This window comes from Babjeviella inositovora (genome assembly GCF_001661335.1).
Source record: "Babjeviella inositovora NRRL Y-12698 unplaced genomic scaffold BABINscaffold_3, whole genome shotgun sequence".
Classification (NCBI taxonomy): Eukaryota; Fungi; Ascomycota; class Pichiomycetes; order Serinales; genus Babjeviella; species Babjeviella inositovora.
In genome coordinates, this window is record NW_017566840.1 from 181801 (window position 1) to 198653 (window position 16853).

The following is a 16853-nucleotide window of genomic DNA, read 5'->3' on the forward strand; positions in this document are numbered from 1 at the left end:
AAAGAAACTGCGGATAAGGAAACACCTGGGATACCTTCTATTTATATCTATTTCCAACCCTTACGTACTACACCCCGGGGCGATGGGTATTGCGATCTTGCTTGGATGAGCTGTCTCTTTTTGAGCGGGGTGATCATGCCTAATCTCACCACCGTGCATAATCCGGGCCCTTCAGGGCAAGTACTTATGCACAACGCTGGTATGCTAGATGCAAGACATGTTTCCCCCGTTTCTTTTTACCTTCGTCGGCGGCATAGGAATCCGCGTTGTACTAAAACGCAATTGAGCAACTTGTACAGGAACAGTTCGCATATTATCATGTATCTGCATGTGGTTTTACTTTTTGGCTATTAAAAAATCAGGGTTATCCGGACTATAATCGTTCAAGAAAATGCGATTACCAAAGCTTGTACAGGGTCTAATCATGGCTACACTGCCGGCTCTTTTTGGTGGACCCTTTCGAAAAGGACCCTGCTCGAGTAAGGCGAAAATTTTTCATCGGCTACTTTTCAAATTATGCAGGCCATGTATGCTAATTTAATGCACCGGAATGCATTTACAGCCCAGCCGGGCGATCTATAGAGGGATGAGTAATCCATGTACAGCCTGCCTTCACGTGTTGTTCGTTAGAGATAACAGAGGTGGCGGGAGTTGGGGCTCTCAAGGCTTGGATGAATGGGGGCACCAAATGAAGCAAGGACCTAGACCGTATCTCATCAATTCCCATGAGTCATTGGTCCGAGATTTGGAGGTATGAAACGCACGAAGGGCGTACTTTAGTCCTTTGTGCGTCTTGTATCGCCCCTTGGGATCTCCGTCCCGCCAGCCCTGCCACCTTGCTAAATATAATGGGCTACCCCCTTACTCTCCTTGAATGCTGCCCATGGAAAGTGGTCTACAATAATACGAGAAGTATACCTTTACCCTTGATAAAACACAAAAAGGGTGACAGGTGTAGCCGACCTATGTCATTTCAAGCTTCAAAATGCTGCCTTGTGATCGTCGATCCCTACTCTCGCCGTAAAACATACTAGTGACGCACGGTGTCTGCATATTCGACAGCCATCACTCTTTCTGCTGCCTGCTGCAACGGACTTCTATATCTAAAGGGGTTAATCTCCGATGAAGTGTCTATTTGCAGTTAGCGGGGTCGATATGGTAGCCCTAGCGTGGGTATCTCCAAAGGAGGATACGAAGTAGAGACGTGATATGGCTTGTTCACCAAAAACCTTGCAAGTACATTGGTTAAAAATATATGCGGCAGCCAGGTGGAATTCGGACATAAACACTGCAGGTCCTAAGCCCTAGTGTGGTTCGACCCCTTGTTCATCATCTTGCCTGGGATTTCCGTTTTATTACCCGTAAGGTTGGAAAAAATGAGGGAAGCCGTGTGCCAAGGGGAATGCCTCAGCCTTTACTTTATTAGACTTGTAATAAAAGAGCTTCGATAGCCTTGAAGTACCCCTTCTAACCGTACCTGACCTCATACAAACTTGGTTTGCGGGGAGCCATAATATGCATGACCTGCCGCCCAGACAGACAGTTCTGCGGCGGCTCGAGCTATCCATGGGCAAACGGGCTCAGTTGGGGCCGCACGAGTGTAAGGTGGTGCCCCATACGGATGGCATGAATGTCACTCCGCAAGGATTTGAGCAAATTAAAATGGGGACAGGCTAATACCGTGCCGTATGCTAGTAGCAGGCTCACTCCTGACCCCGAAGCTGCACCTTTTCCTATACATGACCATCGAAGCATCTTGGGAGTTAAATATCCATCCAACTGTACGGGGTGTGTCGAGCCAAGCCGGAGGCTGATACTTGATTCACCATGTATTTTTTAAGAGTCTTGGGACAAGCTACTGGGTATTGAAAAAAGAGTATACAAAGATAAATCCAACGGTAATGCATTTTTTTTTCACCCAATGAAAGCATTGGGGGCACCTTAGGCGAATTAAATGTTTCGATAGTAGTTATAAGCGAGAAGTGGATATATTTTTTTATACAAACACATCAGGGGTCGTTGAGGACCCCTCTCAAACTTTAATAGGCGTAGAGGCCGTTTCCGGTCATGTGTAGGCCATAAACCGCCGTTATTTACGGTCATTTCCGGGGACCCTTTCTAAGAGAGAGGCCCGGGATTAAGCTGCTTTCGCGATTTATAGTTAGGACTAAAGTAAATACAGGTCAAATAGACCGGGTTCACATCAGTTCCAAATCATCCTGAATAAGCAAGGGAGCTACAAAGCCGTGTTATCGCACGGCTCCCCTTCAGGGGATTTATCCGAAAAAAGCTCATCATGCTACTCCCATACAGCATGTACATGCAAGCACGACATGCCTACGGCCTACATGAGACAGACATCGGCGCACGCCACACATTAAGTATTCAAAGCTTGACACGCCGGTCTGCCCTTATCGGAAGATGAAGGGTTTCCTATTTGGCAAATTAGTACATGAAAACTCCTTAAGCCTAAGTGGCACCAACCCCTGAACACATGTGGCTCTAGTATTATTTGTTTGACGCTACGTGGTGCATAGCCTCTATACGGTCTAGCCTCTTTTATGGCAAAATTTGGGCATCGTCGATCTAATATTTTTGACTAATCTCACCCCCAGTTGCTGCAGGAAACCCCATTACTCCTGCAACTAGGATCCAAATCATCATGCTTTCAATAAACACAGATTGGGGGCCACACATTACCCGGACACTAGTCGGTGTCTTATTGCATTCGCTGTTGATCTGTACATTACGGACGCCTATTTCTATTTATCGTATTAGATCAAGATAGCAGCGACCACAAATTGAACTGGCGGCTGAACCAACTGCGGCACGCGAAGGGGATCATGTGAAACAAGCTAATCCATTGTCTGGGGTATCCTTCCACCATAACCGCCGGATTTCACCCTTTAGGTCTAAATTTGCATACAGAAGAGTGGATGCGGGATAAACGGATATATATCTAATATACTGAAGGATGCATGGAAACACGAACCTATTAGAAAGTAGATTGAAAACATAGTGGTAGGCTCAATTAGTCCTCGCCAACATCGTTCAGCAACACACCCAACTTCAATGGCTGCTTCTCGCCCAACCATAACGCGTGTTCGGTATGGTCGGTCAAGGCGCCCTTGTCGGAACGTGGGTGGATCAACACACTTAATGGCCCGTGGTTGACCTGGTAGAAAGGAATCACCTTGATGAACGCCTCGACGGTTTTGAAATCGATTTCAAACATACTGATTGGATGCGGACCGATTGGGTACTCCCAGAACTTGAAAATACGGACATCACCCTTCTCAATTAAGTCAGCAAACTCGACTTCGACCTTTCTGTAGAGCTCGCGGGCAAACTTCTGCTCCTCTAGGTCTTCGTAGTTGTAGTAGGTGTGGACGTCGTAAGAGACGATGTTTCCGAAGAAGGTAGTGGCCTTTGGGGCGGCAGTAGCAGCGGACATTGTTGTGTGTTTGATCTTAAAGTATTATAGGTTGGCCTGGATACTAGAACAGGTATGTTTATGTGTTCAAGCGTAGCCACGATAGCATTTATATCCTCCGGGTTGTTTCACCCACACGGATTACACAATGGGTGCAGGCTACATGAGCTTAGTAATATGTGCGGCTGACATGACACCAAAACGTATATATTGCCCTGTCTGACAAATGTAGCTTAGTCAGTGAGCCGCTTAGGCAAAGTCACGTGCGAGATGGTAAAGATTAGTTTATTTACGAGGACATTGAATGGCTGTGGTCGTGGTCCTAGACTTGCCCAAGTACGAGGTTAACAGGAGTACCCTGAACTTCTGCCCTGAGGAATCGTAGATACTATCACTAGAATGCTGATAGGTCTGATTGGCCTTTAAATAGATTTGTCTGATGAATTCCTTATATACTGAAAGAGCGCATAAATTGCACAGACTTTATAATCTATGTATTTTAGAACTTGCTTAAAACCAGAATGATGGATTCCAGCACCTGGAGAAGTCCTACTATACCATGTTTATTTTCATCCATTCTCCAAATATCTGGAATGCTATGGCTGAATGACCTGGATATTAATGGGTCTTTATCTGTCATTGACGATGGTGGTCTGGGCTCTCTACTATATTTTGAATATCCACCAGCTACCTTAAAGTTTACTCAAACCAAGCGTTTAATTTAACATTCAAGATAGCTCCTAACATAAGCATTTTTTTGATGTTTATCTAACGAAAATTTACCCGACACGATCGTGGCCTCACTTTTATGTGATATAAACTAGTAACGAATGCAGTTTCTAAACACATATATACATCACAAACTCAATTTTGCACAGTATCAACACAGGAAATAATAGCTTGCCACTGCCAAAGCATACTCAAGTGCTTACAATTAGTGCCAACATTGGCTTAGAAGCCTTTATACTCAATGTGGATACTGCCCACGGGTCTAATAGCTCTAGAAGGAGAATCAATTGGGTTTACGGCTAATTTATCTGTAATACTAAATACTCGTATAATTTAAACATACCTTTGTAATTTTATCCACGTTGAATTTAAATTGGAATACTGATAGCATCGCCAGCAGCGCCTACAGTCTGTAATGCGTTGGTCCCATAGACGTATACGAGCAGCACCAGTTTTACCGAAAGATATCTCTCTGAATCTTGTATTTTCAAACTATATTCCTACAACTCACAGACTCATAGTGATCCAGTATCTCGCAGATAAGCTCACTCACAAAGCCAGCTCTCTACAATTCCGTCCCTCACATGGCCTCTATTCTCATTTTCGGTTCCCGTTATACGCAGGACACCTGGCCTTACCAGTACAAATCAACGTTCTCATTTTTCAACCTTCCATCGGCCTACTTATTTATCGCCCCAAATGACCTCCGAGACGACGGAAAAAGTTGCGGAAAAGTTGCCCTACGGGTACAGCCTCGGAATCCAACGGCCGTACTACCAGGCGGTCGCATCGGCTGCGACGTACACACGCCGGACCGCATTATCAACCACCGACGCCATCTTTCTCCTCATGATCGCGCTCTTTGCGACACTCACATCGCTCGTCAACATCGAAAAGCCACGAACTCCGCTTTTCCAGGAGCCTGCAATTGTGGAGACGATATCCAACTACTACAATGGGACGTTTTTCGTGCCAGCGCACCCTCCGCTTGTCGACTTGGTGTACTACATGCTTGCACGGTTTTCGCAGTACCAGGGCGGCTTCCCTGGGTTCTCCAACGATCTTGCGTACGTATTTCTCCGTGCGTTTGGCGTAATCTGCCGCGTTTTCACCATTATCTTGTCGTTCTTCGTGATGAAGAATGCCGGCTGCCGCGGAACCACCGCGATGTTCGGTACCTCGCTCGTGCTTTTTGAGAACTCGATGCTTACCTACGCCAAGTACATGAACACCGAAACACCGTATGTGTTGTTATGTCTCATTGCAGTGTTTGGCTTCCAGAGAGGGGTCCTTATGGCCCCCCAGCCCGCATCTTTCACTGCTGCACTCTACATGACTCTCAGCGGACTCTCCGTTGGCTGCGCCATATCCCTGCACTGGGCCGGGGTTTCCACCTGGGCCTTCCTTCTCATTTTATCGGCAATTCGCATGTGGTATGTCGCCGGGGACATCAGAGTTTCCTCCTCCACCGTGTTCAGGATTGCTGTTACCAAGGCCGCAACCTTGCTTGTGTTGCCGCTCACAATCTACTTTGCCGTCTTTTCCGTACACTTGAGTTTGACATCCAAGGCTTCGCCAATGCTCTCGTACATGTCACCGCATTTCAAAGCTGGAATCTCCGACTCTTCTGTTCATGGGACCACAGCTCCGCTCTGTTTCGGTGGTGCGGTCACCATAAGACACTTGGCAACCGGTGCCTACCTCCATTCGAGCAACCATACCTTACCAAACAGCCCGGATAGCAAGCACATAGTGAGTGGCTACGGCCTTGAGGACGCTAGCAACGAATGGATCATCGAGCGCAAGGACAGAAGTCAAATGGTTCCGGGTAAGTTTTCCCAGGTGCGCGACCTTACTGTTGTGAGACTTCTCCACCGCGTCTCCTCCCAGTACTTGGAGGTGGCTAACGAAAGACCACCTGTCTCGGAGCAGGAATATAACAATTTGGTCTTCAGCACAGGTAACATTTCGTACGCGGGGAGCGTCAACAACAACTTCCAGCTCAAGGTAGTGCGCGACTTTTCCACCTCTGGCTTGTCGTCTACACGTATTGAAAGCATTGATGTGGCGTTCCAGATCAACAACTTGGGCACCGGCTGCTTCCTCATGTCGCATGATGCCATGTTACCCTCCGACTGGACTGCATCCGCCGAGCGCGAGGTCTTCTGTAACAACAGTCCGGCACTCGAGAACTCCTTGTGGTACGTGGAGAAGAACGAGAACGAGCACCTCGACAGTGATGCGGATGCGCAGCACATCCGCTTTGCTATGCCGCATTGGAAGCGTGTTGTTGAGCTTAGCTACCAGATGGCACGCATGCTCTGGCTCAAGCGCAAGAGCTCAGATGACGTCAATACGGGTGTCGCTTGGACCTGGCCCGTGCCCCTCACCGGGATGACACTCTATCAGAGCTTGGAGTTGGGCCATGGCAGCATTGTTTTCGGCGTGGGCAGCCTCCCGACGTATTTCTTGGCCGTCGGCTTCCTCGCCACGTTTATCGCCACGAAGCTCCCCCAGATGATGAAACTCCTCAGTCCTTACGCCCAGCGGAAGGTGTACAACGAGGCCTACGACACGTATATTAACGCTCTCTGGGTAGCAGCACTTGGCTGGCTCATCCACTTCTACCCTTTCACGAAGCCGCAGGTGGTCCAGAGCTTGGAATTGACTCCCGCGAACTACCTTCCGGCGTTGATGTTTGGCATTTTGGGTGTAGCAAGTACTATGGAGTTTGTGGCGTCTAAAAACTTCGTTGCAGGGTCTGCTATGATGGTGGGCTTCCTCGCCGCTGCGTTTTACTTCTTCCTGACCTACAAGGCATTGATCTACGGCATGGCCTGGGATGAGGCCGCCTGCTGGGCCTCCAAGGTCTTTCCTGACTGGGACTACGACTGTACCGCTTTCAAGGTCTACGAGGCGTTGTAGGGTAAGTTAAAGTGCTTAGACAGGTGGGCGTGCCTGATTGTGTGAGGATATAGATAATCTGATAATGACCAACTGTTGACAAAGGGATAAATCTGATAGAGCGTGGAGTTGCGTAGACAAGGCAGTGAGAAAATTCAAAAACCCAAGGAATAACCCAACTCTTTGGAAATTTTCTGTCAAAGGATGTTATATTAGAAGGTGTAAGCGACAGTCTGAGTATGGGTTTGGCCTGTTACAAGCTAATGAGAATTATCATCTCTATGGGTGTTACATAAATATAGGAGTAGCACTTGAACACAGATACGTGCCCGCCGAACCAGATCAGATTGAAAATTCGCCATCAAGTTATATGCACACAAATTAACCGGGATGATATGGGGATGTATAAATCGCCCCTTCTCAATGTGGTATCGTGTCATTGGAGTCATACGATACGCCATGAATGGCTTAACACGGGATGTAGCATATATGTCTAGACCTAGTCGACAACCACCTCAACATTTTTCACCATTTTACCTTTCTCAAGACTTAACCTGGCTAGCGTCTCTTCAATGTCAAACAACCCGCTTCCAGCAATCTGTACCGCCGTGTCCTTCTTCTCTAGAGGTTGCGGTTTCTCCAACCCGAGTTCATCCATGAGATCTGATATCTGTTGACGAAGCTGAGCGATCTTCACCACTATTGGTAAACAGGACTTGAACTTTTGCTGGCTCTGGCGCAAGGGAAGCGGAACCATGCCACCATTGAACATTCTGATCTGGTTCTTAAATTTCACTGGTTGCGCTTCAACTGTATCGATTTTCTTGGGTTCAAGTTTGCTATTTCTGCTACGTAGTCCTGACGTCTCTGCTTCCGCGTTCTCCACTGCCTTTTCATCTACCTTGTCGTTCTGCTCCTGGAGAAGATCCCGAAACTCGCCTGTGGCCACACAGACGTGCACGTGCGAGTCCCGTTCACCATAATCCCAGTAGTCCTGTCCAAACTTCTTTCCTATGCCGAGTCCAGACGCAAAATTAGCCCTGGAGAGACTCAAAAACCCCTGGGCTAGCTGCGGATGGAGTGTGTCCATGAGAGTTTCTACTTCGTCGATATACTCAAGCAAATGGAGGTATTTGATGTCTTCATCTGTAACCGTGAGGCCTGTTTGCGGTGATGAATAAGGGATCTCGGACATTGAGATAATTGTGTTTATCCAGGCTTGTGAGTATATGAGGAAGATATGGATGTAGAGCCTACTGCTTATCATCCAAGTTTTCAACCTGCATGCTGTACCAACAGCTTACAACGGAATAGAGTGCCGGATACCCCCCTACTATCTTTACCTTGTTTTAGCTCACTTGTGGGATATAACCCTTTCAATGATATTGGAGTAAAAAATTTCGCCGCTACACAAAAAAAAAAACTAGAGATAAAACAAATTATAGACAATAAGCCAAATACCTATTTTGGCCCTCTGTCCGCCTTCAGTCTCCGAATACAATGGTATGACATAACCATACTAGATATTAATTAATTAGCCAGATCAGCAGATTATCGGCGTGGGTACTCGTAGGACAGTAACACTTGGGGGCAAAGATGGATATGCTATAGGAGATAATACCTAGCATTGGAGACCACAGCCAAAACTTGCACTTGAAACTAGTAAAGCCATCTCACTAGGGGTTATCTCTTCCATTTCCTTCCCGCTACGACAGTCCTCAGCCTTTATTCATAGTTGTAGTTGTGGTGAACTGGGCACTCACCCCACTTCTTCTTGTTAAACCAGTCTTTGATGCACTCATAGTGGAACACGCACAAACAGTACTCCAACCGGCCAACTTTGTCACCCGGGCTCATATCCTCCAAGCAGATGATGCATTCGTTTTCAGCCACCCCATCAGCTGTGTCCACGGGAGCGTTCACTGCATACTGGGGAGGTTCCAATAGTTCCTGGAGCGTTTCATTCGAAAAGCTCTCAGGTGGCGACTGAACCTCGGGGATGTTGTACACAAGAAGGTGGTTGCGTTTGTTGTTTCGTCTCGAATCAGGGGAAAGGGCTAACTGAGTAAGACAGTCGTTGATGTGTCGCTCGCGCTCCTCCTCTGTCTCATACAGTGCTTTGAGATCTTCCTGACATATCGGACAGTGGGTAAAGTCTGAGCCCGCGTCAGGCGCCATCTGCGCGGAAGACGAGCCGGTTTCGCCTGACGATCGCGGTAGATACCGTTCGTTTCTAGTGCTATCCTTGATAATCAGTGTAGGCTCAGATGAAACGGGGCTAATTTCCTCCTCGGTGGTTTCCTCACTGGATGACAGTGGGGCGACGACTTCTCGCGCCACCGTCATCCCAAGGGCAATTTTTATCATGCGCACCTCTTCATAGCACTCATCGCAGGTTTTATAGGCATGACCCAACCTGGCTTCATTCACAGGCGGATCTTCCTCTTCATCTGAAAACCCGCTCGGCGCCACAAAACCTGTGGGCCGCAGCACAACGTACGTGTGTGGCAAATACACCACATCGTGTTGGGAGCAGTTTCCGCACACCACACGGCCGCATTTACGGCAATGGTGTCGTCTGTTGAAGAATGTGTACTTTTTAGAGCAAATGGGACATGCTCTGGAGAGGGAGTCGGGCTGCCACACGAGTACGTCACTGGACATAGGGGGTAGACGCAGAAAGTATGGGGTCGTTGTAGCACAGGGTATTAGCCAAGATGGTTATCCAGTAGTGTAAACAGGAAGTGGTACGATATTAACCCGTTTGATATAATATTCCTTTGGCAGTTTCGCGACTGATAACGGGGATTGTAGCACATTAGCACTTCGGAGATACGTTCCGATCCCAGGCAGATTTTTTTGGACCTGCGCAGAGGCTGCGGCGCACCGCACGACACTAAGGCATGTGACTTTATAGCCTACACATAAAGTGGGCAAAGGTGGCGCCGCGCGAAAATAAGACGCGAGCTACAGAATCTCGGGAATGCTAAAGAGCCATATAACGTTGTAATTTTACTTATACACCTTATATAAAGTCAATATAGCTGAGGATGGGAAGCCGGGTTCAGGCTATAGCTTGGAAAAACGGCTCGCAGAGCTGTTGGTGGAGGGTCAGTATCCCCCTGCCCATACCTATAAAGAGCGGTTAGCAGATTTAATAAATTCAAAATCTTGGAATAACGCCCTTAAAAATGCCACCATGTGACTTTGGAGACGCGAAACCACACTGCATTCCATGCCGAAGGCTAGAGTCTCTTGAGAAATAAACAAGACGTTCCGTGTCCAATCGGATGATCGCCCTGGCACACCGCGCGCTGAACTCAGATATAGCGTGTTTCTACCAGAAGCGGCGGCGCCGACGCGTCGAACGCGGGCACTTTTCAAACGTTGTCTCTTAGAGTTGTTGTTTTGACCCACCGTTCTCTCTATTACATCATAGACGCACAACTATGTTACCTAGGGAAAAAGAGGAAAAGATCCAAGCTGCCATACAGGAATACCTAGAAACGGAAAACCCGCTGAAGAAAGGTATCGCTAACAAGCATGGCATCCCAGAGTCGACTTTGAGGGGCAGACTTAAAGTGGAGGGTTTGACAGAGATTGATTCGGCCCGAACAAAGACGTTGCCGAAAGAGAAAGAGGAAAAGCTCCAGTCTGCAATCCAGGAATTTCTTGAGACGGAAAACGCGCTGAAGAAAGGCATAGCCAACAAGCATGGCATCCCGGAATCAACCTTGAGAGGCAGACTTAAGGCAAGAGGCATCACAAAGGAAGTCACCGTAAAGGCTAAAACTTTGCCAAAAGAGAAAGAAGAAAAGATCCAAGCTGCCATACAGGAATATCTTGAATCGGAAGACCCGCTGAAGAAAGGCATTGCCAAAAAGTATGGCATCCCGGAGTCTACCTTGAGAGGCAGGCTCAAGGGAACGGAGAATAGAACTGAGTCACATATCAAGCAACAGAGGTTAACAAATGCCCAGGAAGTTGTTTTGGCCGCAAAAATCGCCTATCTCGTTGACGGCGGAACCTACCCCGGAAAACAGAAGGTGGAGGAAGTGGCCAGAGAGTTGCTTGCTGAGGCGTATGACGAGTTGGTTGCGGATAATGCCAAGCCCTCCCAAAGCAAGGGTGATTACACTTACCTCAGCCTGAAATGGTTCTACGGGTTTTTAAGACGACACAGCTCCTTGAACTATAGAAAAGTTCAGGTTGTCGATGTCACGCATCCAATCGAAGCGGACCTGGACGAACTGAGTTTCTATCTGGAATGATAAAACCATGTTTTCGGCAAACCAATTTCCAGATCGTAAAGTTCCGGGAGTGCATCCGACATAACCAGGCTAGATTCAGAACAGTGAAAACAACTGTTAAAAAAAATAAAAAGTTCTATCCCTAGCTGTAATGAATGACTAAAACTATGATTCAACATGCTATGACAGGGATGAGTGAGAAAGGTTCGTTCTGGTGTAGTTCAATGTAAACTCGATGGCTTAACCGAGTGAATGAAGTGCAAGCGAGGTTATGAACGTGGTTCATAGCCTATGCAACAAGCTGATGGCTTGCAAAATGGAGACACCATTCAAACTAAGCACAAGGCTGATAGAGTTCTCGGACGAGACCGACCGATAGTGGGGCAGAACCACTCAAGGAGTGTTTCAAATACCCGTCCAAAGCAAGGCTTAATCAAGTTCGCCATCGAAACGCACTCCAACCTAGCAATTACCCCTCCTACACCTTTCTCCTACACTTGTTTTCTAATCTATCATTACCACAGCATGTACACACCACCGCCGCGCTCCTCCAACACCCCCACCAAGTCCTCCATATCGTCTGACTCTGGGTTCCAGCCGAGCTTCACATTGATCTTCACATTCAAGAGACACGGCAACTTATCGTCGATCAATGCTAGTGTGAGGTCGTCTGGATGGAGCTTATCGCCCTGCCCGATCATACCACTTGACTCAATGTATATGTTCTTCAAAGGCCGTGGGTAGCGGAGCAAGGGAAGGCAGTAGTCCTCAAACAAGTCCTTCGACACATAGTCCACGGTTATCTCCAACGAAAGGAGATTCGGACAATACTTGAAGATCATGTCCATGTCACTGCCCCCCAAGCCGGGCATCGGGTACTGGATTACAAGCGATGTCAACTTACCCCCCAACTTATGTAGCAAGTGGTAGATACTGCTCTTTGTCACGTATGGACAGTGTGAGAATTCAAGCTTGCGGATGGTTCCGGGGAACTCTGAGTTGTACAAGAAATCGTCGGATATCCCTCCTGAGAGTCTGAGGTACCACAAGTTCGGAGGCCAGAGGTTTTCGTAATCATTGCACTGCACCGAAGAGCGAGGAAATGACAAATGCGTCAAGTGTTTTGCTGACTTGATGGCGTCAAAAAGCTCTTTCAAATCCACGGTCTCGGAAACCAATCGCAAGTCTAGCACTTTAAGGTCATGGCAATGCCGGAGGCTGACTAATGGAGCATATCCGAAACTTGTCTGGGGTGCTGTAAAGCTCTGAAGTGAGCTGGAACACCGTCTGAGCAATCGCGACACAAAGGAGTTCTTACTGCTCTGCTGGATCTGCCTCATATCTAGCACCTTGACGTTCCCCCCGAGTTTCTTGTTGTTGGTAATGGCTTCCACAAATTTGAAGAAGTTGTGGGATGAGATGTCGGGCCGTTCGTAGATCAAGGGCATGCAGATCTGGTAGAACATTTTGTTCAACCGGAGAAAGCGTGGTGAGAGTTTCGTTGCCGCGAGAATTTCGAGAATGTACTGGATAAGCTCAACGGGGAGCTTGAGGAGGTGTGATTCATCCGTAACCTCTTCGTACACCTCCTCCTCTACCATCTCGTAGTCGGTGTTGCGGCCGTGGATGGCGCACCGCAAGACGTCCACCTTCTCAAATTTGGATTTGGGCCACACCCGGCCGGTGAAAAACGCATCTGTGAGCACGTAGATAGACCGGACTATCGGAACATTATTGGCAAACGGCTTTGGAGCTTCAGCCTCGTCTTCGTCACCCGACGAGTAGGTTTTGTTGGAGTTGGAGCCGTAAACGTACCTCTTGTATAGAGGACGAAACTTCTTTGGCCGCTGTTTGTTTGCTATTTTGGAAGGTGAAGAAGGGCCTGGACCTGCTCAGAGCGTAGATCAGGCACAGCCGGTATGATATCGGGTTTCTGGCGGAGAGTACGGGATTTGTCTCTCGAGTGGAGCTAAAATGTTTGCCTCCGGTGGATCGCTTGATAAGCCTTCTCCTGCAGGCTGCACGTAACAAAATCTTTTTTTCGAGCAAAGCGGACTGAAAAAGAAATCCTTAATAGGGTTACGAGTGATGGCCGAAGTATAAAGCATAGCGCCGAAACCCCTGCCGCGGATTCAATGTCATGCCCCACACTTCGAGGAATACTAAAAAATGACTAAAGCTTAGTGAATATCGTAGTACAATGAAAGGCTACAATTTCTAACCAATGGCGAATCAGCACAGCATGAGACATTGCCTCTCGTTCTAAAAGTACCACTGTTTTTCGGAAAATAGGACACGCTCCAATTAATACCACTTCGTTTCTATTGCTTATGAGGGGTTTCCAGTTTTCCTTCTCTTTCACAGAAATTTCTCTTAATCTCCAATGCGCAAGCCATAAACTGGTACCCCAAACCAACACACCGAAATTATGCCAAACCCTCCAATAATTGTAGCTGCACCTTGATTCTCCCCGCCAACCACACACAGATTGAATACAGTGTTAATCATGTGATTTGCAACATCCCGCATTTACATATTCATCCCTTTGACGACAATTTCGGTTAAACTACTTACACTTGATCATCGTGATAGAAATACTGACGAACCATCGGGTCCAAATCCACAATGGTGTCCTTCAAGTGCTTACTTGAGTTCTGTTTCCTAATTCGTATGGCCCCAACGAATTCGCCCCGCCTTGTCCCCTCTTTTACACCCTCGAGCCCGTCCTGGTTTTCGATTCGTTTAGTAAGTGGCTTCTCGCCCAATACAGGAACACCGTTGCTTTTGGAAAGCTGGATCATATTGCAGTGGAGAAGAAAGTCAATAAACTTCAAGACAATGTGCTTGTGGACCACTAGTGGCCAAAACATGAGCACTCTGAGCCATAAATCGACGCATTGTCTCGGAACCTTAAACATGAAAAATATTATGACATCCAAGATGGAGTACTGCCGCATAGTACCAAGGGTTTGAAACATGTACACCAAGACCTTCACGACAAGGTCTCGGTAGTCCACCACGTCTATGGCATCAGCCAAAACAGGAAATGCAACTCTCAACTGGGAAGGGAGCTCCGGAAAGAACCTGAGGCCAAAATTGGCAATTTTAAACAGAAGAGAGGAAGGGATATCCTCGGGGGACGGCGTGTCAAACTTGGTCCCACTGCCACGGTACAGCTCACTGATTTCTTTAAGCAAGGCACTATCTTCGGAGCGAGAAAAGATGTTGTTGAGGCTAGAACTAAAGGGAAACCCGTGGAGAGAGTACCCTGGCGCGGTGTTCGGTGGTGTCTCCTCGACTGGCGCCTCCACCACCTTCAGTTTTTTGGTGGGCTTTTTGCCGTGCAATCCGTTCAAGTTCAAATCCGAAGAGGAAACGTGCACGTCGTGTTCATTGATCGGACTCATAATTCTAACCGAGTTCAGAAGCGTCTGCGGCTGTCTTACAAGTTTCGGAGGATCCTGCTTGGGCGTTTCATATTGGACGTATCTGACTCTTTCATGTGCTCGCACTTTCGAGGGATGCTTTGGTGCCAGCCTTTCATTTGCATGCTTGGGTTCCTCACATGCTCCTAACATGAGCTGAATCTCTGAAAGAAGGGGAGCTTCGGATGACGGCGACGACAGATGTGAGGCAGGTGACGCGACAGTGGACGAAGCAATGGACGAAGAATCCAAGGACGAAAGGGACCCGGAGCGCTCTCTAGCAACAATGCTGTATGTATCGCTCCCAGTGTCTTTTGTCACAAGAAGGATGCTTCTCCGCTTCTCCTTTCCGATTTTTGCAGGGGCTTTCTTAGCTGTCTCGGGGATGTCTCCAAAAGAGTTCCCTTGTGTAATACTCGAATGGAACACCAGAGGAGTAAGGGACGTCTGCTCATTTTCCTTATTGCACCCCGCTACTAACAGCAACTCTTTCACAGGGACTGCTTTCCGTTGCTTTATAGCCGGTTGAGAAAACGCAAGATTGGTTCGATGAATGCTCCACCTAGGCCCAGAGACTTCGCCAACCAGTCTGCGCTTGCTCACCTGCTCACGCAATTCCTCTATGGTTCTTTTTGTGGCCAAGAGCTCAGTGGCAGACTTTCGATTCAACTGCTGCAACTCGCTGAACATGACCTGAGAGTTTGACCTGAGGCGCTGTAACTCAACCTCGTACCGAATGCTGGTGGGCACTGGCACGATCTCCGAATCGCGTTGGGTCGTGTTTTCTTCCACGGTCTTGGTCAACTGGCGAATAAAGCGGATGGCCCCCCACGTGAGGAAAAGCACCACATTGAAGTCATTGAAAACGACGCTTTCACTTGTCTGGCGGTAGCGCTCGATGACGAAATGCTGCCGGGAGGCCACCATGAGATAGGCGCCGAGAAACGGACCGGCCACACACAGACAGAAGGCCGTGTATCGGGCCATCTGGAGGTTGGAGAGACGTTTGTGGTACGGGTTGTGGGGAGTCACATGCATGCTGTGTTCGTGGTCCTGCTGGGGTAAACGGATCTCCTCAGCCCATGTCTCCGCGGTGAGCTGCCACTGGGACTGTGCGACTTTGACCCGCTCGAACCAGAACCAGGGCCATTCCATGAGAAATTTTACAAGCCAGCTTACAAGCACAAGCATGATCATGTCAATAAGGAGCTTCGAGTAAGCGGGGAGGTGGCGATGGTGTGCTAGAGAGAAATCACTGTGGTTGAGGTGTGGCGATAGGACTTCAATAGCGGTGGGGACAAGGATGATGATGAAGGTGAAGATACTTGCAAGACGGGACTGCGAGTACGGTTCGCGCTGAATCTTGCAAATTCCTGCGGGTGTGGTTCTCAATAGCGGGGAGTCCGGTCTTGAAATGGGGCGACTGGTCCGGGAGGAGGAGGGCGACTCAAAGTAGGCCTGGCTAGAAGAAAGCTTCTTTTTGGGAGACACGGGTTTAAACTTTGGCTTTGACTGGGGTTGTTTTGTTTGTGGTTGGAAGTTGGTGTTCACTTGGTTGAATAAGCCATTCGCGTTCGAGACTAGCTCCTGGCGGCGAGCCCCTCCGCTCTTGGCGGAGTTTACATTGATATTGTAAGCGTCGTGGATCTTGGACTGAGCTGATACCATCAAAATATACTGGATGATAGGAGAGAGAGAGAGCTGTATGTGCTGGGACCTGAAATAGGGGTAGTGGAAGAGATTAAATCTGGATCTTATGGCCGTTATGTACGAGTGTAAAATAAAAGAGTTGCAGCCACTATCAAGACAAGTCACATAGGCTGGAATGCTATTAGATAGCAAAACAGATCGTTTGACAGATCGTCAGTTGGCCGCTGCCACTTTTGAGCGTCAGTGATTAGACGCTGAAAGATGTGTTAAGGTTTAGGGAGCACTACGCGACTTCTGGATGGCTGGAACTTTAAAAAGACTGGCTTACAACTAAAATATGGTACAGACGCGGTCGGTTAACAGAGCTGATTCCATCTCGGGGATAAGTAAAAGGTCGTGACTAGCGTGTATGGCGAGTTGTCAGAGGTACAGATATAAGGATAAATCGAAATAGTGCGTCTT

At 47.9% G+C, this 16853-nt stretch overlaps 7 protein-coding genes across 7 annotated transcripts; 2 read left to right on the forward strand and 5 right to left on the reverse strand.

The window, feature by feature from the left end:
* The first annotated feature begins 595 nt into the window (after positions 1-595).
* Positions 596-1504, forward strand: BABINDRAFT_160395 (uncharacterized protein). The gene has a single exon (XM_019128206.1). It carries the CDS (start codon positions 726-728, stop codon positions 1032-1034), a length of 309 nt encoding a protein of 102 aa, XP_018986293.1. The 5' UTR covers positions 596-725; the 3' UTR covers positions 1035-1504.
* Positions 1505-3031: 1527 nt separating this feature from the next.
* Positions 3032-3454, reverse strand: BABINDRAFT_33500 (uncharacterized protein; the record flags this gene model as incomplete). Its single annotated transcript, XM_019131639.1, has 1 exon — positions 3032-3454. One exon carries the CDS (start codon positions 3452-3454, stop codon positions 3032-3034), a length of 423 nt encoding a protein of 140 aa, XP_018986294.1.
* A 968-nt stretch (positions 3455-4422) lies between these two features.
* PMT5 (putative dolichyl-phosphate-mannose--protein mannosyltransferase) lies at positions 4423-7326 on the forward strand. The gene has a single exon (XM_019126917.1). It carries the CDS (start codon positions 4862-4864, stop codon positions 7085-7087), a length of 2226 nt encoding a protein of 741 aa, XP_018986295.1. The 5' UTR covers positions 4423-4861; the 3' UTR covers positions 7088-7326.
* Positions 7327-7712: 386 nt separating this feature from the next.
* On the reverse strand, positions 7713-8207 carry BABINDRAFT_21587 (uncharacterized protein; the record flags this gene model as incomplete). Its single annotated transcript, XM_019131268.1, has 1 exon — positions 7713-8207. A coding segment is annotated over one exon (495 nt), but the record flags the coding sequence as incomplete, so codon positions are not given.
* Positions 8208-8478: 271 nt separating this feature from the next.
* On the reverse strand, positions 8479-9907 carry BABINDRAFT_59426 (phosphatidylinositol-3-phosphate-binding ubiquitin-protein ligase). The gene has a single exon (XM_019132331.1). It carries the CDS (start codon positions 9728-9730, stop codon positions 8792-8794), a length of 939 nt encoding a protein of 312 aa, XP_018986297.1. The 5' UTR covers positions 9731-9907; the 3' UTR covers positions 8479-8791.
* A 1565-nt stretch (positions 9908-11472) lies between these two features.
* BABINDRAFT_182972 (uncharacterized protein) lies at positions 11473-13567 on the reverse strand (the record flags this gene model as incomplete). The annotated part of the gene is made up of 2 exons (XM_019131175.1): positions 11473-13174; positions 13516-13567. The coding sequence occupies 2 exons, from the start codon at positions 13565-13567 to the stop codon at positions 11832-11834; spliced, it is 1395 nt and encodes a 464-aa protein (XP_018986298.1). The 3' UTR covers positions 11473-11831.
* A 71-nt stretch (positions 13568-13638) lies between these two features.
* BABINDRAFT_118689 (uncharacterized protein) lies at positions 13639-16610 on the reverse strand. The gene is made up of 2 exons (XM_019126918.1): positions 15498-16610; positions 13639-13859 (listed from the first exon to the last, which is right to left on the reverse strand). Exons 1-2 carry the CDS (start codon positions 16407-16409, stop codon positions 13854-13856), a joined length of 918 nt encoding a protein of 305 aa, XP_018986299.1. The 5' UTR covers positions 16410-16610; the 3' UTR covers positions 13639-13853.
* Between the last annotated feature and the right edge of the window lie 243 nt (positions 16611-16853).

Bases quoted from the DNA above. Each gene is read 5' to 3' on its own strand.
- BABINDRAFT_118689 (XM_019126918.1), bottom strand. From the start codon at position 16,409: ATGGTATCAGCTCAGTCCAAGATCCACGACGCTTACAATATCAATGTA.
- BABINDRAFT_59426 (XM_019132331.1), bottom strand. From the start codon at position 9,730: ATGTCCAGTGACGTACTCGTGTGGCAGCCCGACTCCCTCTCCAGAGCA.
- BABINDRAFT_160395 (XM_019128206.1), top strand. From the start codon at position 726: ATGAGTCATTGGTCCGAGATTTGGAGGTATGAAACGCACGAAGGGCGT.
- PMT5 (XM_019126917.1), top strand. From the start codon at position 4,862: ATGACCTCCGAGACGACGGAAAAAGTTGCGGAAAAGTTGCCCTACGGG.